The 22748-nt window shown below is 45.6% G+C and overlaps 1 protein-coding gene across 1 annotated transcript in view; it reads left to right on the forward strand.

Annotated features, from left to right (window-relative positions):
* LOC147430912 (uncharacterized) overlaps positions 1 to 22748 on the forward strand; it is a 69443-nt gene that overhangs the window by 23126 nt on the left and 23569 nt on the right. Inside the window, exons 2-4 of the mRNA XM_086493452.1 lie at positions 260 to 364; positions 469 to 651; positions 727 to 785. Of these exons, the coding sequence (XP_086349578.1) occupies positions 260 to 364; positions 469 to 651; positions 727 to 785 (347 nt within the window). The remainder of the gene's footprint in view (positions 1 to 259; positions 365 to 468; positions 652 to 726; positions 786 to 22748) is intronic.

Consider the following 22748-nt stretch of genomic DNA (forward strand, 5'->3'; position numbering starts at 1 on the left):
CAGCTCATTTCACCCGGCCCCATATTTTTTGGGGCGGCTGACTTTTGAAGCTTCTGAATAGATTCCCATACAGTTATTAGTTACCCCAGTTACTTATAATGTAAGTAACCTGGCAGCCGGCCTCTGGGGTGCTTACTCAGGAATTTTCTTGATATGCAGTCTATAGTGATTACCGTGGTTTTGCGCCATTTTTTCTTTCCTTTGTTTTGATCTTAATTACGTTGCAGGAATGCTTCAATATTTTACTTGGTCATTGCAGAATCTAGACGAGCGTGTACTATGGATTGCTTCAAAGCAGGAGACATCGACATCACAAAGTGCAGCAGAACGGGCACTGTTATTGGTGGTTGCCCTTCTTATCAGGGTAGGAAGATTAGAAGTGTTGTTTTTGGTATGTGGTTGTACGTCAAATTGTAGGGACGTGTCCGTTTCTGGACTACTAAGTTTACGTTATTGCTGGTCCATTAGCCAGAAAATGAAGATCAGGACTTTGCAAAGATTCGGCTTCTAGTTGCAGGATCTCAAGCTAAGATTGCAGTCAGTAAAATGTTGGAGAAAATAAATGATGAGACAGGAGCAGTTGTTAATGTCTTCAGTAAAGATAAAGTCCCCTTGCTTGCATTTGCACATGAAAGCGATACACTTGTGCAGGTATTGTTTCTTATGCTTCATTTGCACGTGCAATTGCTTTGTTTGCTTTGCTGACATGCTGCGTAACTTTTGCAGGTAGAGGGTAAAGCTTCTGAAGTGCTGCAGGCATTGGAGTTAATCGCACCAAGGCTGAGGTGGACTTCATTGTTGTTCTAGGCTGGAAGCACAATTCGTTTGAAACATTTTAATTGTAAATGGTTGGACAAGAATTACTTCAATCCATTTTTTTGCTATCGTTCTTTTATGTAGAGTAACCATATCATGAGATGCTACAGAATCAAGTAAACGGTTTTTGTAGGCTACTTGAATGGGCAATTCCATTGGAAGTAAATCACTGGAAAACTGATTGTCAAGACCTTTTGAGGAGCCCTCTTTCATACACATTAAGCTCTTGGATGCTACAGCTTGTGCCATATAGATGATGATTGTTGTGTTAGCAGATTATTCTGGCCACCAGAATACGATCTCCTCCACACGGACAACCAAAAAAAACCTCACACACTGACAACCGATGTAATGTAGTGTGCATGAACTAATGGCGTGGCAGAGAGATCTTTGACAGTTAACGTGGTATCAGAGCGGAGCACCCCTCTTGTCCTCACAGGAGGAGCCATCACCTCCTACAATGGAGGCAGCAGCAATTTCAACTACTACTGAAGGCACTTTAGGAAATCCTCAAAATTCTCTGGCGACGAGTTCTATAATAGTTTCCATGGATGGAGTAAAACTTGCCAATGGGACCATCAAAGGGCGATAAAACACAAAATGGAACCAATAACGTGTTTCCCAGCTTTGAAAGTCCGAAACCTTGAAACCCGAAACGTTTTGGCAAAACAGCCGAAACGCAAAACTTGTTGAAACAAGCGAAACTTTGAGGTTTCCACCTTTGTAACAAGAGCTTGGTATTTAACAAAGGCTTAATGATACAAAAGAGCGACCTCTAGACAAGCGCGTCTGGAGTGATTGTCCCACCCAAGCCGAGGCCGAGCGTGCAGCCCATAGGGCTACATCCTCTGTCCAAGAATCCTTATGTACAAATACATAGCAAGGAGGGCTCCGAGTGTCAATAAACAAATGCATCACAATGTGCTTGCAACCTGCTGCATCCGGCGGTGTCACGCTAAACTTGGGTAAAGGCCAAAGTGTCTGTACCAGATTTGTCACCCCTACGTCCCCTGTGTGGTGTGAGAACTCAATGGCGTGGATCTGGAGCTAGTCAAGAACTGTGTGCAAGGACTTTGTAGGATCCCTGCCGCACATCGGAAAGGAGAAACCTACCGCTGTATCCAGGGCCTCAGTGCCTTGAGCTATTAGAAAGAGGACGTGGACTCGAAAGCAAGCCTCCTCCTGGTTGCGAGAAGAATCACCTAGGAATCGAGTGAAGCTGTAGTCAAAGAAGTCCCATCGTCTACGGATGTCAAAGCTAGTCAAACCCCGAGGGACTACTGCAAAAGAAGAAGTAAACCAGAAGTGGCGGCCTTAGATGGAGCTGTGCCTCCCGAGCGACGTAGCTCGTAGCGAAAGCACTACCAAGAGAACGCCTCGCTGCTGCAGACGTGTGTCGAGTCCCTTGCGTCTGAGGAGGAGTGTGGGAGGGGTCGTGAGATGAGACTAAGGACCCCATCAGGGGGAGAGGATGAGTGGGAGGTGGGGGTGAAGGTGGAGAGGGAGGAGGCGGAGGGGCGGCGTCTGAGGGAAGAGGGGGAGGCGGCGAAGCTGAAGTGGATGGAGCCTTTTCAAGGGGTCGTGTTGAAGGGGGTTGAAATGGTTCCCTGTCGTAACCCAATGCTGCTAAGCTGCAGGAGGTCGGCCACCAAGGGGAGTAGGGTGGCGAGCTCGTCCCTGTCGGCGGTGGCCATGCACTTGCTGCCGATCGTCAACTGTTTGACCGTTGGCCTCTCTTGAGATGCCGGCCTGTGTGTCCTCAGTATGTCACCAGCGTGTGACTACTATCTATCCTTTTTGTTGATTTCTTTCTTATTATCTATTTACTTTCACTTTTTGGAAACACCCCTCGGGAAATCTAACTGCCCTGCATTGCATAGCTAGTGTGGAACTGTCCAGAGGGAGTCCAGGCCTGAGGGCAAGAGAGCACTAAGGTTGGACAAGGACTATGGTTAGCCAAAGTGGGGTCATTGACTAGCCAAAGCGAATCCTTTGCTATAGAGGCTACATTTCAGTTCTGGATGTGGCCACAGTGTACAAAGAGGGTCGGATGACCTAGAAAGATACAATGGCAGCATCTCCTAAAATTTAGGGAATTGCTATTTTGGGACCTGAAAATGTGTTGGCGTCATTACCTTCGGAATGACAAGGAGAACATTTTCTTACTCTGCCGTGAAGTCAACTGGGCAACCAGTTGGGAGATTTTTAGGCGGCAACCCCGAAACGGGAAAATGCTTGTAAATGTGCCAGGTGGCACCTTCTGGTGCACTTTCCTCATGCAAGAGAAGGGGGCGCTGAATTTTAAGCTAGGAGAGCCTCATTTTCAGTTTTGTCACAGGTTAAGAGCTATGGAGTGCTTGCTTTCCCTCCTATATACAGTGCGGTGCCAGGAGTGATGCCCTGCACGCTACGCACTGCCCTCTCTCTCCCCTATGGCAGTATGTTATGCCCCTCTAGTGGGCTTTTCAATTGACCATTGTACAATTGTGTGGGTTCATGCGTGATTGCTGAGGCAAGAGCCTCTTGCACATGTACTGGATTAGCTAGCGGCTAATCTCCCGCAGGTACAGGTGAATTCGGAGAGGTTTCACGCCAGAAATATCGTCCGATTCAAAGGGCAAGTAGCCCTACAGGTGCGGGAGCTTGAGGACTTGCTACAGATGCGACCTGCACGCGAAACGGAGCCCGAAACAGTAAATTACAGCCTGCTGTGTATTTTTGCAGGTTTAGGGTTTTGACCCTAAACGGACCCTAATACCCCCACGAAGTTTCGGGACGCAAGGGGACCGTTGTACAGGCGATCTGGCGCATTTTCAGGGCTGAAAACAGAGAATTCAGCGTGCTGCAGATTCTCGCCAGGTTTTGCAAAGTGCCCGTATGCGTTGGGAAAGTCAGTCAATGCATGGGAATATTGATTGTGGAGGGTCCTAGTACAGTTATGCTGCCGAAATCGGACCGGAACAGTTGAAATTCAGCCAAGTGTGTGCGGGGCAGCTTGTAGGGATCCACAGCGTTTATTCCCTCTTTTAAACAATAAAGAAATACCGAAAGGGGCGCCTAAGTTAGGGGCCAATCTGGTGTCGGTCTACTCATACAGGTGCAATCTAGCAGCCTGTATCCCTCTCCCCTTTGTTGTGTCTTGAAAGTACAGGTAAAGTGGACGACAAATTAAATGGGTGAAAGCTAAATCAAGGTTTAAAGTAAAGTCTACCGCCCTTTTTGGATTGAACAGGCCGTTTTCATGGTTCCATGGCCGGGATTAAATCACTTTTTCCCATAGAAGTGAGCCTTGGTCAGTTCGGGCTTGAAGACACAGGGGATCATAGACCAGACACAGGGAATTGCAATTATGGCTGACAGACCAGATGATGTGACTGAAGAGGTTTCCTCTTCACAAGGTCAACAGACACATGAAGTGGGTGAGTCCTCAAGACCACCACAGACGGATGATGATATATTCAGAACCCAGTTGGCTACTGCTGTGGCTATGTTCACACAAGTAATGCAGAACCCGAGGTTTTTAGCCTTTCTGCAACCTCCTGTTCCGTCTCAGTAAGTTGGGTCACTGGATCATATTCAAAAGCCTGTTAAGGCTCAAGCACATGTGATTCATACTGCACAGTCAATGGAAACACCTGTACACTTGACGAAGAACATGCAGTGTCCACAACCTGTGCCTAAGGTGCAAGAACAGGTGGCTGAGATGCCAGTCTTTCAAGCTGTACCAGTCCAGCCCGCCACCTTTCAGCAGACTATAGTTGGTTCTAATGGGTAGGGAAGCAACCTACAGGCTATGCAACAGGTGTTCCCACCACCTTCAGTACACCTTGGCTATTTTGGAGGTGGATCGGTATTCCAGAGCATGGCTGGTCATGCACCTGGAAATCAATTTTACACGCCAGGAACATTGTTCGGGAGTGCTCAAACGATGATGCCTAACCCCATGTATGGTGTCACAGGCATGCTACCAGGGTTTCAAAGCACTCAGGGCCAATTTGGGATGCCACAGGCAAATTTTGGTATGGCTGGAATTACAAATCAGCAGCCAAATATGGCATTTCCAGGTCAAGTTAATAGCGGCCAAGGAACACAGATGAACCCTAATAGTGTTCCCATGTTTCAATCACTTCCATATGACAATTTAACGCCGCTGGAGAGGCCAACTCCGTACAAAGAAGGTGGCAAAGGTGTGTCTTTCATGACCTTTACAGGGTTTGATGACAGGAAGAAGGCTCTCTCATTCCTCCAGCAGTTTGATAAGGCCTATGCAGGGGGAAACTTTACAGAGGCTTCAAAGGTCCGTAAGGCAGCCACTTTCTTGACAGGGAATGCGAGACAATGGTGGACAACTTTATTGCTTCAAGGGCAAGCTCCGTGCACATGGATTTACTTCAAGCAGATTTTTGCAGCAGCATGGTTATCTGATGACTTTGAAGCAGATGTCATGACAGAATGGCACCAGCTTAATGTTGCTACTTGCAAGAATCTGGATGATTACAATTGGAAGTTTTGGAAAGCTCTACTTCCAGTAACTTCCTATAGGTTTGTGCCATTGACAGAACAGATTGAAAAATACTGTTGTGGCCTACCTAAAGGATTGAGAAAGTACTGTACGAAGACAAAAGTCACTACTTTGACGCAGCTCATTGAGGTAGCAAACACTGGCAATGGTTTGCTCAAGGGAGAAGATTGTGAATTTAATATTGGCGTCAAGGAAGGATCAGCCAAGAAAAATTCAGCGAAGAAGTATGTTTCCAAGGAGGTTCCTAAAGTGACTCAGGAGCCAGCCAACGCAAGGAAAGGCAAAGCTTCGGCTGAATTTGAAAAGGGACCAGCGAAGAAATGGAAAAGATGTTTTCCTCGCAAGTCGGAAGAGCAAAAGAAGGTCCTGAGGTCAGAGAACAAATGCTTCATCTGTGAGCAGCCTGGCCACATTGCTTACAATTGTCCTACAAAGAAAAGGCCAGCTGATTCTTAAGACAAGGAGGACAAGAAAGGAAAGAAGCCCATGGCTGGTTTAGTGCCAGATATGGTGGGCAACAAGCCAAATTCAGATGCAAGTGAGCTTTGCAGAGCATGGGAAAAGGTCAGGGATCAAAGAGTGCTTATTTTCTTTGATCTAGGTGCCAAAGCCAACTTCATTTCCTAGAATTGGCTTCAAAGTTGGGAATCAGACCTGAAGAGATGGGGTATACAGCAGAGGCAGGTTTGGCATGTCCTGGCCATACAGAGGCTGTGACACCCATCATTGGAAAATTGCGCCTACATATCCAGTCCTATGTAGATGCTGAAGAATTTTACATCATGCCACTGCACGGATGTGATGTGTTGCTAGGTATTTGAAACCGGCCTGTTCAATCCAAAAAGGCGGTAGACTTTACTTCAAACCTTGATTTAGCTTTCACCCATTTAATTTGTTGTCCACTTTACCTGTACTTTCAAGACACGACAAAGGGGAGAGGGATATAGGCTGCTAGATTGCACCTGTATGAGTAGACCGACACCAGATTGGCCCCTAACTTAGGCGCCCCTTTCGGTATTTCTTTATTGTTCAAAAGAGGGAATAAACGCTGTGGATCCCTACAAGCTGCCCCGCACAAACTCGGCTGAATTTCCACTGTTCCGGCCTGATTTCGGCAGCATAACTGTACTAGGACACTTCACAGTCAGTATTCCCACGCATTGACTGACTTTCCCGACGCATACGGGCACTTTGCAAAACCTGGCGAGAATCTGCAGCACGCTGAATTCTCTGTTTTCAGCCCTGAAAATGCGCCAGATCGCCTGTACAGCGGTCCCCTTGCGTCGCCGAACCTCGTGGGGGTATTAGGGTCCGTTTAGGGTCAAAACCCTAAACCTGCAAAAATACACAGCAGGCTGTAATTTACTGTTTCGGGCTCCGTTTCGCGTGCCGGTCGCATCCGTAGCAAGTCCTCGAGCTCCCGCACCTGTAGGGCTACTTGCCCTTTGAATCGGACGAGATTTCGAACGTGAAACCTCTCCGAATCACCTCTACCTGCGGGGGATTAGCCGCTAGCTAATCCAGTACCTGTGCAAGAGGCTCTTGCCTTGGCAATCGCGTATGAACCCACACAACTGTACATTGGTCAATTGTAAAGCCCACTAGAGGGGCATAACATACTGCCAAAGGGGAGAGAGAGGGAAATGCATAGCGTGCAGGGCATCACTCCTGGCACCGCACTGTGCATAAGAGGGAAAGCAAGCACTCCATAGCTCTTAACCTGTGACAAAATCTGAAAATGAGCCTCTCCCAGCTTAAAATTCAGCGCCCCCTTCTCTTGCATGAGGAAAGTGCACCAGAAGGTGCCAGTTGGCACATTTATAAGCATTTTCGCGTTTCGGGGTTGCCGCCTAAAAATCTCCCAACCGGTTGCCCAGTTGACTTCACGGCAGAGTAAGAAAATGTTCCCTTTGTCATTCCGGAGGTAATGACGCCAACACATTTTCAGGTCCCAAAATAGCAGTTCCCTAAATTTTAGGAGATGCTGCCATTGTATCTTTCTAGGTCATCCGACCCTCTTTGTACACTACGGCCACATCCAGAACTGAAATGTAGCCTCTGTAGCAAAGGATTCCAATTTGGCTAGTCAATAACCCCACTTTGGCTAACCATAGTCCTTGTCCAATTTTTGTGCTCTCTTGCCCTCAGGCCTGGACTCCCTCTGGACAGTTCCACAGTAGCTATGCAATGCAGGGCGGGCAGATTTCCCGAGGGGTGTTTCCAAAAAGTGAAAGTAAATAGATAATAAGAAAGAAATCAACAAAAAGAATAGATAGTAGTCACACGCTGGTGACATACCCCCCTCTTGAAATCTCAAACGTCCTCGTTTGCATCTATGTCGTACATGCTCACGGTCGACACTGATGTATTCAACACCTGTCGACACATGTACAACACATACATGCTCATTGTCAACCCTGGTGTGTTCAACACCTCGTCGACACATGTATTGCCTGCGTGTGAACCCTGTCCCAATGACATAGTGGTAGCTTCGCACTCTGCCATTGCTTTGAGTCACTAACTTTCCAATGACAAAATGGTAGCTGCACATTTTGCCACTGTCTTATAGTACACGTTGGATCCCGTAACACTTTCGAGCATACCCAAACCGACAGTTTAAGAATGCAGTTACACATGTACTCTTTAATAGAAGCAATTACTGTATCCTTGACAAACTGACAAGAAATACTCAGTTCTATAGCACTAACCAAACTTTTGGACATTCCATAAGAGCAATTGCCAAACTGACAATCTGTACAGCTCTAACATTCATGTAACAGGTATTTCATTTGAGCTCATTTCTTTCAGAAGCCATTGTCACACTGACAATCCATGTAGCTTTGAAACTCAAGGGGTGAAGGTAAGTTGCAAACCGAAGGCTTCAAGGTAAAGTGATAACACAGTTGGTGACTCTGCAAGTTCACCTTCTTCCATCCACTTAGCATCCATTGGTGGATAGTTTCTGAACTTTACCAAGTAACGCCTAGCAACCTTGCCTTTCACTTTCCTTTCTTTGTGTGCCAAAATCTGTTCAGGGACCAAGATCTCGTCAAGTTCCTCGACTTCCGGCTGATCTTCAACTGGCATATCTCCTGGCACATTGCCCACATAGGGTCTGAGAATACTCACATGAAACGCATTGTGAATCTTCAAAGTGTCAAGCAATTTCAGCCTATATGCAACATCACTGATTATGTCGCATAATTGAAAAGGCCCATAGTAACGCATGCTGAGCTCTGGAAACAGTCTTTCCTTGCCCTTCATCTTCTTTAACCTTGCCTTTTCAAAGCGCAGAAGCACCCAATCACCCAGTGAATATACCACTTCACGACGGTGACGATCAGCTGCTTTCTTTTGCTTTGCCTGAGTCTTCTCTAAGGCCACTTTGACCTTCTTGTATATTTCATCCATGTCCTGAACATACTTATCTGCTTCAAATATCTTGTCCTTTGTGTGCAGTATGGGAGGGACTTTCTTGCCACCTTCAACTATCTCAAAAGGTGCCTTGCCAGTTGATGAATGCACTGTATTATTGTATGCATACTCCACCAATGGCAAATACTGCTCCCACTTTCCTTTATGCTCTTACACATAACACTTCAGCAGATCTAGGACAGTAGAATTTGCCTCTTCTGATTGCCCATCTGTTTGAGGATGAAATGACGAAGAGAATTTGAGCGTTGTGCCTATATTCTCAAACAAGCCTCTCCAGAACAAACTTGTCATTCGTAGATCACGGTCGCTAACAATCGACTGTGGCATGCCATGAAACTTGAAAATATTGCTCATAAACAAGCGTGCCATCTGATCTGGCTTTATCTTCTTCCTGACAGGAATAAAATGAGCCTGTTTGCTGAATCTGCAAATAATGGTCCAAATACCATCGTTTCTTGTCTGCGTTCTCGGAAGATCAAAGGTAAAATCCATAGCAATACTTTCCCATGGTTTATCTGGAATAGGTAGTGGTTGCAATAACCCTGGTGCCTTTTGCCTGTCAAACTTGACCTTTTGGCAAATTAGGCATTCTCGCACAAAGGCATCTACATCCCTTCTCAATGTATGCCAATAGAAGAATGTCTCAACCGCTCTAACTGTAGCATCCATACCACGATGCCCTGCATACGGTGGGACATGACTCTCTTCCATAAGTTTGCGTCGCAATGGCTTTGTGACACACAATCTGCCATGCATCATCATGAACCCGTCTTTAAGAATATAGTGTTCATGATGTTGTCCATCCATTAGCTGCTCGAAGACCCTTGCAAAATCTTCATCATTTGCATATTGTTCCCTCATATCATCAAGCTCATGATGATAAGGAATTGACACAGCTGAAATTTGTGGCTTCCTTGACAATGCATCAGCCACAACGTTATTCTTGCCTTCCACATGTTAGGGAATAAAGGCCTAAGTGCCTTGTACTTATAACTTATAAGTTAAAAAGACTTATAAGTGAGGGGGCCCAAGTGTGAATGGCCCCCTAGTCACTTACTCATATACTCAAATGTGAAGCCCAAAAGAAATATAGCGTGGCTTTTCCCAAAAATTCAACGAGCTCTCTCTCTCTCTCTCTCACGTTCTTCTCTGCGTGAGCTTCTTCTGCGCCACCCTCCTCTTCTCCTTCACTCTCATTGCATAGGATAACAAGTGGGCTCTCTCTCCTGCTCCGCCACACATGGTATCAGAGCTTTAGGGTTTCCAAGAGAGCCATTTTCGCAACACAGATCAGAATTCTGTTCTTGCTCGCTGCGGGAAGGATATTCAACCGTTTTCGATCAACTCTGTCGCGAAGGGATCCTCTCACCGTGTAGAATCGACCTCCGGTGACAGTTTCCCCAAAATTAGGGTTTGAAAAACTGGCGAACAGCAGCCTATTTCTGCTGAAATTGACCAATTTCGGGGTCAATTTGATGCAATTTCATTAGGGCAAGTCTCACAGGTCAATCTTACAGGTGTTTACAGGTCTGATTTTTGTCCTAAAACAGGGAATTTCAGCATGCAAATGATGTATACACCTTGTGGAAACCTTTGGTAAGGGTTTGGCAGTGAATGAACGCGGTTTTGGGGTGATTTCGCGTAAAACCTTTTGGTAAGGGTTTTTCTGTAACAGCAAGCTGTTTTTTGCCCGATTGCATACATTTGGGCGTGTTTAGGTCGGCAAAACAGGGTTTAAGTGTTTGCAATCACTCAGAATGGCTTCTAGCAGTGAAAGTGGCAATTTGTTGCACATTCGCAAGCTTGAAGGCGCCCATAACTTTGCTATATGGAAGAAGCAATGTTATAATGTGATGTTGCAGAAGAAACAGGCGAAACCTATTAAATTACAGGGTGTGAAACCGGTTGATATGGAGGTTGAAGAATGGGAAGAAGTGGACGAGTTGGCTCGTTCCACGATCATGCTTTCGGTGTCTGACAATTTACTCTTCAATGTAGAGAATGAGCAGACAGCATGGGGCATGTGGAAGCGTTTAGACGAGTTGTATGCACAGCAGAGTGCTGCCAGTAAAGTGTATTGGCTTAAGAAGCTTATGGATCTCCGCATGAAGGAGGGCACGCACATGTCGGTGCCCCTCAATGAATTCAATTCTATTTTCAGTCAACTGACAGAGCTGAAATTCACGATTGATGAGGAGTTCAAAGCTACTTTTCTGCTATGCACATTGCCCTAGAGTTGGGATGTATTCCGGACAGCTCTTAGTAACTCAAGTGCGTCACTTAAGTATGCAGATGTAGAGAGTTCTCTCTTGATGGAAGAGATCAACAGGAAGAACACCACAGGTGGGTCTTCTAATGCATTGCACTTGAGAGGCAGGTCTCAACAGAGGGAGAAATCTGACAGTAAGGACAGGGCACGCAGCAAATCTCGTAGGAAAGATGTTGTGTGTCATCATTGTGGAAAGAAAGGGCATTATAAACGGGAATGCTATGAGTGGAAGAAAGAGAAGAACAAGGGTGCTGAAACTGATGCAAAGGACAAGGGAAATGGCAAGAAGAGCACTGTGACATTGCAGGTATTGGCAGTGTCCAGTTTTCCTTTGCTGATGGTATGACTTTTGTTTTGTACAAAGTGCGTCATGTGCCACAACTCAAGAAGAGTTTGATTAGTACAGGGCAGCTAGATGATGCAGGCTATCACACCACTTTTGGTGATAGCAAGTGGAAAATTTGTAAAGGGGTCCGGATTGTAGCCAAGGGTTGTAAATCGGACAATTTGTATCCTTTGCATGTATCTAGTGTGCGTGACCATGTTGTCGCCGTAACCGAGCAGCCAAGTGTCTCTTTGTGGCATGGCCGATTGGGACATATGAGTAAAAGAGGAATGGAAACTCTATCTTGTTGTGGTTATTTGCCGTGTTAAAGATATGCTGATTTTTCTCATTGTGAGCACTGTATTTATGGTAAGCACAGTCAAACACCGCACAAAAGGTCACTTTCTTTGAAGTCTGACAGGTTAGACTTAGTGCATTCCGATGTATGTGAAATGCCACAGTTGTCCTTAGGGGGAAAGAAATATTTTGTCTCGTTTATCGATGATGCTACACGTAAGGTGTGGGTGTATCCAATACGTGCTAAAAGCGAAGTTTTGGATACTTTCAAGAAGTTTCTTGCGTTTGTTGAGAATCAAACTGACAAGAAGCTTAGGTCTTTGCGCTTAGACAATGGGGGGGAGTATGTATCAAAAGCATTTATTGACTTTTGTGCTACTAAAGGTATTAAAAGAGAGCTCACGGCTCCTTTTAATCCCTCTCAGAATGGAGTTGCAGAGAGGTTGAACCGGACTATCCAAGAGAAAGTTCGGAGTATGCTGTCACATGCTGCATTACCTCATGGTTTTTGGGCAGAAGCTGTGCAAACAGCTATTCACTTGATTAATCGCTCACCTAGCAAGGCTTTGGGTGGAAAGGTGCCTGAGGAGGTGTGGTCTGGCAAGCCACCCTCATATGCACATTTAAGAGTGTTTGGTTGTGAGGCCTATGTTCACATCCGGAGTGAACTGCGCACCAAACTAGAACCAAAGTCTCATAAATGCATTTTCCTAGGATATGGTGAGGATGGTGAAATGGGGTATAGATTATGGGATCCCGCATTACGGAAAATCATACGCAGCAATGATGTCATCTTCAATGAGAATTGCATGCACAAACAGCCCACAAAGGTCGAGGAAGTGCGTCGGGTTGTTTTTCGTGAAGATGTTACATATGGACAGCCAAGAAGGCCCAATGTTCAGCAGCCTTTACATGCTGAAAATGGTGCTGAAAATCAGCCATTAGCTGCTGAAAATCAGCCTCAACAAGTTGCCATTGAGCACCACAGGTAGGGGAACAGGTTGATGCTCCTAGACCGCCCGTTGTTGCGATGCAACCGGCTGAACAGCCTGCTGTTTTTGATGGTTTACAGGCTGAAAATCCACCTGTTATGGATCATTGGGTGCGTAGGTCTACTCGGGTGACAAGGCCCCCCGATAGATATGAACCGTCTTTGGACTATGTCATGCTTACTGATTGTGGTGAGCCGTCTTGCTATAAAGAGGCTATGCAACGGGAAGACAGTAAGAAATGGTTTAAAGCAATGGTTTCGGAAATGCAGTCTTTGGAGAAAAACCATACATGGGACTTGGTTGATTTGCCTAAAGGGCATAAGGCTCTACCATGTAAATGGGTTTACAAGACCAAGGTCACATCTGATGCTTCTGCTAAGTACAAGGCACGTTTGGTTGCTAAAGGGTACAAGCAAAAGCATGGTGTGGATTTTGATGAGATTTTTTCTCCTGTTGTAAAGCTTGCCACATTACGTCTTGTTTTAGGCCTGGTTGCTTCTGAAGATATGGAGTTAAAGCAAATGGATGTCAAAACAGCGTTTTTGCATGGCGATTTGCTTGAGATGATCTATATGATGCAGCCAGAAGGTTTTGTGTCAAAGGGGCAAGAGAAGAAAGTATGTAGACTCTTGAAGAGCTTGTATGGTTTGAAACAGTCTCCCCGTGCATGGTATCACAAGTTTGATACATTCATGAGGTCTCAAGGATACAAAAGAAGTAATTCTGATCACTGTTTGTATATCAAAACGGCAAGTGATGGATCTCTTCTATTGCTGATTTTGTATGTTGATGACATGCTTATTGCGGGTAACAATGTTACGGAGTTGGATGCACTACAGCAAAGCTTAAAGAATCGCTTTGACATGAAGGATCTTGGTAATGCTAATCATATTTTGGGCATGCTTATCTCTCAAGATAGACTCAACAGGCGTCTGTATCTATCTCAACGAGATTATGTTAATAAGGTGCTACATCGTTTTCATATGGATGGGGGAAAGGCACTTGGTACTCCGCTGCCACCATATGTAAAACTGACTGCACATGACTGCCCAAACACAGATGATATGCGGGCTGAAATGGCCAAGATTCCTTATGCATCAGCCGTCGGCAGTTTGATGTATGCTATGGTTGCTACACGTCCGGACATTGCATTTGCGGTGGGAGTGGTAAGCAGGTACATGAGCAATCCTGGCAAAAAGCATTGGGAAGCAGTGAAGTGTATCTTGAGATACTTGAAAGGCACTAAAGACTTGTGCATTTGTTTTGGGAAGAGTGAGACATCTGTGCATGGCTTTACAGATGCAGATTTTGCTGGACATCCAGATTGCAGGAAGTCTACCTCTGGATATGTGTTTACATTCACAGGAGGTGCAGTTTCTTGGATTTCTAGACTGCAAAAATGTGTTGCTTTGTCTACCACTGAGGCTGAGTATGTGGCTGCCACTGAGGCATGCAAAGAAGCTTTGTGGCTCATGCGTTTGGTAGAAGAGCTTGGCATTAAGTCACCGGTTCCTGTGCTACACTGTGATAGTCAAAGTGCTATTATGCTTGCAAGGAATCCTGTTTTTCATGCCAAGACAAAGCACATAGAGGTGAAGTATCATTTTATCAGGAGTGTGCTTGATGACAAGAGCATTACACTTGTCAAGGTGCACACAGATGACAATCCTGCAGATCTTTTGACCAAGAGTCTTCCAGCAGAGCGGTTTGCATATTGCCGTCAGATGATGGGTGTTGGATGAGTAAGTGCATGATCAGCTGTTGTATCATAGTTAGCTGATTCTTTGATCTCCCAAGGTACATTGCCTTTAGGTGGGAGGTTGTTAGGGAATAAAGGCCTAAGTGCCTTGTACTTATAAGTTAAAAAGACTTATAAGTGAGGGGGCCCAAGTGTAAATGGCCCCCTAGTCACTTACTCATATACTCAAATGTGAAGCCCAAAAGAAATATAGCGTGGCTTTTCCCAAAAATTCAACGAGCTCTCTCTCTCTCTCACGTTTTCCCTGCGCAAGCTTCTTGTGCGCCACTCTCCCTTCTCCTTCACTCTCATTGCATAGAACAGCAAGTGGGCTCTCTCTCCTTCTCCCCCACACCACATGCACAATCTGAAAATGGAACATGGACAAAATATTTGCCCATCGCATATGCTTCTCAGATAACTTTGTCTGTGTCAGGAAGTATCGCAAGGTCTGATGGTCCGTTTGGACAACGAAATCTGCACCTAGCAGGTAGTGTTTCAAACTTAAGAGCGCATGAATCACAACCAGTAACTCTTTCTTATAGACCTGCATGGTCATCTCTGGCCCTTGCAAAATTTTGCTCTCATAGGCTACTACCTTGCCATCTTGCATTAGCACTGCACCAATGCTACTACCACAGGCATCACACTGGACCACAAATGACTTCCTAAGATCTGGCAACACAATGACTGGATCTGAAGTCATCTTTTCCTTTAAGAGATTAAAAGCTGAAATCTCTTTCTGTGTCCATCTAAAGGTGACTGCCTTCTTTTGAAGAGCATGTAAAGGTGAAGCAATCTCAACGAAATTTCGGATAAACCGTCTGTAATAGGAGCATAGTCCCAAGAAACTTCGGACATCGTGCACCATCCTCAAATTTGGCCATGACTTGATCGCTTCAACTTTTGCAGGATCCATTTTGACACCATCCTTTGAGACAATGTGTCCCAGAAAGTGAATCTCTTCCAGAAAAAAATCACTTTTCTTTGCATTGATGAGATACCTATGACTGCGTAGCTCTTCGAACACAATGGCCAAATGATGCCTATGCTCCTCTTCATTCTTTGAGTAGACTATCATGTCATCAAAGAATGTACCAACAAACTGCTGGTGTGGATGGAAAATTCTGTCCATCATCCTATTGAACGTAGCAGGAGCATTTGTGAGACCAAAGGGCATCACTAAAAATTCGTAAAGGCCAAAGGTCGTTCTAAAAGCAGTCTTGTGCACATCCTCTGATCTAATGCGGATCTGATGGTACCCACTCTTTAGATCTATCCTGCTAAACATAGCTGCTCCTTCTAATTTGTCCATAATATCATCAATTCTAGGTATAGGGAACCTATTCTTGATGGTACTTTTGTTCAGTGCACGATAGTGTATGCACATACGCCATGAGCCATCCTTCTTCTGCACCAACAACACTGGAGAACAGAATGGAGATGAACTGGGCTGAATCAGCCCCTTTTCTAACAGCTCCTGTACTTGGCCCATTATATCTTTCTGTTGAGCCGCACTAACCCGGTACGGAGGCTTATTTGGTGGGCTACTGCCTGACACCAAATCTATCGCATGGTCCTCGGGTCTCTCTGGCGGTAATTGAGACGGTAATTAATCGGAAAAACAGTCACTATACTGTTGTAAAAACATTGACCTTTCTTTATCTAGCACAGATAAATTTGATTCATCACAATCTGACACTTCACGTGCAAAAACCAAGTACGCAGAAAGATGCTTTTTCATTACAGAAGTAATAGCAGAAGCTGATATAGTGGGAATAGACTCCCCTTTAAGGTTTACATCTAGGATGTGAGTTTTTCCGCTGCTCTGTACAGTGATCTTTTTGTTGTAGGCATCCATGATTCCCTGTACACGAAATAACCAAGGAATACCTAACAACACATCACATCCATCCAGTGGCATGATGTAAAATTCTTCAGCATCTACATAGGACTGGATATGTAGGCGCAACTTTCCGATGATGGGTGTCATAGCCTCTGTATGGCCAGGACATGCCAAAGCTGCCTCTGCTGTATACCCCGTCTCTTCAGGTCTGATTCCTAACTTTGAAGCCAATTCTGGGGAAATGAAGTTGGCTTTGGCACCTGGATCAAAGAAGATAAGCACTTTTTGATCCCTGACCTTTCCCCATGCTCTGCAAAGCTCACTTGCATCTGAATTTGGCTTGTCGCCCACCATATCTGGCACTAGACCAGCCATGGGCTTCTTTCCTTTCTTGTCTTCCTTATCTTCAGAATCAGTTGGCCTTTTCTTTCTAGGACAATTGTAAGCAATGTGGCTAGCCTGCTCACAGATAAAGCATTTGTTCTCTGCCCTCAGGACCTTCTTTTGCTCTTCCGACTTGCGCGGAAAACGTCTTTTCCATTTCTTCGCTGGTCCCTTTTCTTATTCAGCCGTAGCTTTGTCTTTCCCTGCGTTGGCTGGCTCTTGAGTCACTTTCGGAGCCTCCTTGGGAACATACTTCTTCGCTGAATTTTTCTTGGCTGATCCTTCCTTGACGCCAGTATTGAATTCACAATCTTCTCCCTTGAGCAAACCATTGCCAGTGTTTGCTACCTCGATGAGCTGCGTCACAGTAGTGACTTTGGTCTTCGTGCAGTATTTTCTCAATCCTTTGGGTAGGCCACAACAGTATTTTTCAATCTGTTCTATCAATGGCACAAACCTATAGGAAGTTACTGGAAGTAGAGCTTTCCAGAACTTCTGATTGTAATCATCCAGATTCTTGCAAGTGGTAGTATTAAGCTGGTGCCATTCTGTCATGACATTTGCTTCAAAGTCATCAGATAACCATGTTGCTGCAAAAAGTTGCTTGAAGTAAATCCATGTGGACGGAGCTTGCCCTTGAAGCAATAAAGTTGTCCACCATTGTCCCGCATTCCCTGTCAAGAAAGTGGCTGCCTTGCGGACCTTTGAAGCCTCCGTAAAGTTTCCCCCTGCATAGGCTTTGTCAAACTGCTGGAGGAATGAGAGAGCCTTCTTCCTGTCATCAAATCCTGTAAAGGTCTTGAAAGTCACACCTTTGCCACCTTCTTTGTACGGAGTTGGCCTCTCCAGCGGCGTTAAATTGTCATATGGAAGTGATTGAAACATGGGAACACTATTAGGGTTCATCTGTGTTCCTTGGCCGCTATTAACTTGACCTGGAAATGCCATATTTGGCTGCTGATTTGTAATTCCAGCCATACCAAAATTTGCCTGTGGCATCCCAAATTGGCCCTGAGTGCTTTGAAACCCTGGTAGCATGCCTGTGACACCATACATGGGGTTAGGCATCATCGTTTGAGCACTCCCGAACAATGTTCCTGGCGTGTAAAATTGATTTCCAGGTGCATGACCAGCCATGCTCTGGAATACCGATCCACCTCCAAAATAGCCAAGGTGTACTGAAGGTGGTGGGAACACCTGTTGCATAGCCTGTAGGTTGCTTCCCTACCCATTAGAACCAACTATAGTCTGCTGAAAGGTGGCGGGCTGGACTGGTACAGCTTGAAAGACTGGCATCTCAGCCACCTGTTCTTGCACCTTAGGCACAGGTTGTGGACACTGCATGTTCTTCGTCAAGTGTACAGGTGTTTCCATTGACTGTGCAGTATGAATCACATGTGCTTGAGCCTTAACAGGCTTTTGAATATGATCCAGTGACCCAACTTACTGAGACGGAACAGGAGGTTGCAGAAAGGCTAAAAACCTCGGGTTCTGCATTACTTGTGTGAACATAGCCACAGCAGTAGCCAACTGGGTTCTGAATATATCATCATCCGTCTGTGGTGGTCTTGAGGACTCACCCACTTCATGTGTCTGTTGACCTTGTGAAGAGGAAACCTCTTCAGTCACATCATCTGGTTTGTCAGCCATAATTGCAATTCCCTGTGTCTGGTCTATGATCCCCTGTGTCTTCAAGCCCGAACTGACCAAGGCTCACTTCTATGGGAAAAAGTGATTTAATCCCGGCCATGGAACCATGAAAACGGCCTGTTCAATCCAAAAAGGGCGGTAGACTTTACTTTAAACCTTGATTTAGCTTTCACCCATTTAATTTGTCGTCCACTTTACCTGTACTTTCAAGACACAACAAAGGGGAGAGGGATACAGGCTGCTAGATTGCACCTGTATGAGTAGACCGACACCAGATTGGCCCCTAACTTAGGCGCCCCTTTCGGTATTTCTTTATTGTTTAAAAGAGGGAATAAACGCTGTGGATCCCTACAAGCTGCCCCGCACACACTTGGCTGAATTTCAAGTGTTCCGGTCCGATTTCGGCAGCATAACTGTACTAGGACCCTCCACAATCAATATTCCCATGCATTGACTGACTTTCCCAACGCATACGGGCACTTTGCAAAACCTGGCGAGAATCTGCAGCACGCTGAATTCTCTGTTTTCAGCCCTGAAAATGCGCCAGATCGCCTGTACAACGGTCCCCTTGCGTCCCGAAACTTCGTGGGGGTATTAGGGTCCGTTTAGGGTCAAAACCCTAAACCTGCAAAAATACACAGCAGGCTGTAATTTACTGTTTCGGGCTCTGTTTCGCGTGCCGGTCGCATCCGTAGCAAGTCCTCGAGCTCCCGCACCTGTAGGGCTACTTGCCCTTTGAATCGAACGAGATTTCGAGCGTGAAACCTCTCCGAATCACCTGTACCTGCGGGGGATTAGCCGCTAGCTAATCCAGTACCTGTGCAAGAGGCTCTTGCCTCGGCAATCGCGCATGAACCCACACAACTGTACATTGGTCAATTGAAAAGCCCACTAGTGGGGCATAACATATTGCCAAAGGGGAGAGAGAGGGCAGTGCGTAGCGTGCAGGGCATCACTCCTGGCACCGCACTGTGTATAAGAGGGAAAGCAAGCACTCCATAGCTGTTAACCTGTGACAAAATCTGAAAATGAGCCTCTCCCAGCTTAAAATTCAGCGCCCCCTTCTCTTGCATGAGGAAAGTGCACCAGAAGGTGCCACTTGGCACATTTATAAGCATTTTCCCGTTTCGGGGTTGCCGCCTAAAAATCTCCCAACCGGTTGCCCAGTTGACTTCACGGCAGAGTAAGAAAATGTTTCTTTTGTCATTCCGGAGGTAATGACGCCAACACATTTTCAGGTCCCAAAATAGCAGTTCCCTAAATTTTAGGAGATGCTGTCATTGTATCTTTCTAGGTCATCCGACCCTCTTTGTACACTGCGGCCACATCCAGAACTGAAATGTAGCCTCTGTAGCAAAGGATTCCAATTTGGCTAGTCAATGACCCCACTTTGGCTAACCATATAGTCCTTGTCCAACCTTAGTGCTCTCTTGCCCTCAGGCCTGGACTCCCTCTGGACAGTTCCACACTAGCTATGCAATGTAGGGCAGTTAGATTTCCCAAGGGGTGTTTCCGAAAAGTGAAAGTAAATAGATAATAAGAAAGAAATCAACAAAAAGGATAGATAGTAGTCACACGCTGGTGACATTATTCCTTGGTTGTTTCGTGTACATGGAATCATGGATGCCTACAACAAAAAGATCACTGTACAGAGCAGGGGAAAAACTCACATTCTTGATGTAAAGCTTAAAGGGGAGTCTATTCCCACTGTATCAGCTTCAGCTATTACTTCTGTAATGAAAAAGCATCTTTCTGCGTACTTGGTTTTTGCACGTGAAGTGTCAGATTGTGATGAATCAAATTTATCTGTGCCAGATAAAGAAAGGTCAATGTTTTTACAACAGTATAGTGACTGTTTTTCCGATTCATTACCGTCTCAATTACCGCCAGAGAGACCCGAGGACGATGCGATAGATTTGGTGCTAGGCAGTAGCCCACCAAATAAGCCTCCGTACAGGGTTAGGGCGGCTCAGTAGAAAGAGATAATGGGCCAAGTACAGGAGCTGTTAGAAAATGGGCTGATTGAGCCCAGTTCATCTCCATTCTGTTCTCCACTGTTGTTGGTGCAGAAAAAGGATGGCTCATGGCGTATGTGCATAGACTACCGTGCACTGAACAAGAATACCAATTCTACTGTCCTAGATCTGCTGAAGTGTTATGTGTAAGAGCATAAAGGAAAGTGGGAGCAGTATTTGCCATTGGTGGAGTATGCATACAATAATACAGTGCATTCATCAACTGGCAAGGCACCTTTTGAGATAGTTGAAGGTGGCAAGAAAGTCCCTCCCATACTGGACACAAAGGACAAGATATTTGAAGCAGATAAGTATGTTCAGGACATGGATGAAATATACAAGAAGGTCAAAGTGGCCTTAGAGAAGACTCAGGCAAAGCAAAAGAAAGCAGCTGATCGTCACCGTCGTGAAGTGGTATATTCACTGGGTGATTGGGTGCTTCTGCGCTTTGAAAAGGCAAGGTTAAAGAAGATGAAGGGCAAGGAAAGACTGTTTCCAGAGCTCAGCATGCGTTACTATGGGCCTTTTCAATTATGCGACATAATCAGTGATGTTGCATATAGGCTGAAATTGCTTGACACTTTGAAGATTCACAATGCGTTTCATGTGAGTATTCTCAGACCCTATGTGGGCAATGTGCCAGGAGATATGCCAGTTGAAGATCAGCCGGAAGTCGAGGAACTTGACGAGATCTTGGTCCCTGAACAGATTTTGGCACACAAAGAAAGGAAAGTGAAAGGCAAGGTTGCTAGGCGTTACTTGGTAAAGTTCAGAAACTATCCACCAATGGATGCTAAGTGGATGGAAGAAGGTGAACTTGCAGAGTCACCAACTGTGTTATCACTTTACGTTGAAGCCTTCGGTTTGCAACCTACCTTCACCCCTTGAGTTTCAAAGCTACATGGATTGTCAGTGTGACAATGGCTTCTGAAAGAAATGAGCTCAAATGAAATACCTGTTACATGAATGTTAGAGCTGTACAGATTGTCAGTTTGGCAATTGCTCTTATGGAATGTCCAAAAGTTTGGTTAGTGCTATAGAACTGAGTATTTCTTGTCAGTTTGTCAAGGATACAGTAATTGCTTCTATTAAAGAGTACATGTGTAACTGCATTCTTAAACTGTCGGTTTGGGTATGCTCGAAAGTGTTACGGGATCCAACGTGTACTATAAGACAGTGGCAAAATGTGCAGCTACCATTTTGTCATTGGAAAGTTAGTGACTCAAAGCAATGGCAGAGTGCGAAGCTACCACTATGTCATTGGGACAGGGTTCACACGCAGGCAATACATGTGTCGACGAGGTGTTGAACACACCAGGGTTGACAATGAGCATGTATGTGTTGTACATGTGTCGACAGGTGTTGAATACATCAGTGTCGACCGTGAGCATGTACGACATAGATGCAAACGAGGACGTTTGAGATTTCAAGAGGGGGGTATGTCACCAGCGTGTGACTACTATCTATTCTTTTTGTTGATTTCTTTCTTATTATCTATTTACTTTCACTTTTTGGAAACACCCCTCGGGAAATCTGCCCGCCCTGCATTGCATAGCTACTGTGGAACTGTCCAGAGGGAGTCCAGGCCTGAGGGCAAGAGAGCACAAAAATTGGACAAGGACTATGGTTAGCCAAAGTGGGGTTATTGACTAGCCAAATTGGAATCCTTTGCTACAGAGGCTACATTTCAGTTCTGGATGTGGCCGTAGTGTACAAAGAGGGTCGGATGACCTAGAAAGATACAATGGCAGCATCTCCTAAAATTTAGGGAACTGCTATTTTGGGACCTGAAAATGTGTTGGCGTCATTACCTCCGGAATGACAAAGGGAACATTTTCTTACTCTGCCGTGAAGTCAACTGGGCAACCGGTTGGGAGATTTTTAGGCGGCAACCCCGAAACGGGAAAATGCTTATAAATGTGCCAAGTGGCACCTTCTGGTGCACTTTCCTCATGCAAGAGAAGGGGGCGCTGAATTTTAAGCTGGGAGAGGCTCATTTTCAGATTTTGTCACAGGTTAAGAGCTATGGAGTGCTTGCTTTCCCTCTTATGCACAGTGCGGTGCCAGGAGTGATGCCCTGCACGCTATGCATTTCCCTCTCTCTCCCCTTTGGCAGTATGTTATGCCCCTCTAGTGGGCTTTACAATTGACCAATGTACAGTTGTGTGGGTTCATACGCGATTGCCAAGGCAAGAGCCTCTTGCACAGGTACTGGATTAGCTAGCGGCTAATCCCCCGCAGGTAGAGGTGATTCGGAGAGGTTTCACGTTCGAAATCTCGTCCGATTCAAAGGGCAAGTAGCCCTACAGGTGCGGGAGCTCGAGGACTTGCTACGGATGCGACCGGCACGCGAAACGGAGCCCGAAACAGTAAATTACAGCCTGCTGTGTATTTTTGCAGGTTTAGGGTTTTGGCCCTAAACGGACCCTAATACCCCCACGAGGTTCGGCGACGCAAGG

Source organism: Adiantum capillus-veneris, chromosome 21, assembly GCF_014529385.1.
Source record: "Adiantum capillus-veneris isolate H3 chromosome 21, ASM1452938v2, whole genome shotgun sequence".
NCBI lineage: Eukaryota > Viridiplantae > Streptophyta > Polypodiopsida > Polypodiales > Pteridaceae > Adiantum > Adiantum capillus-veneris.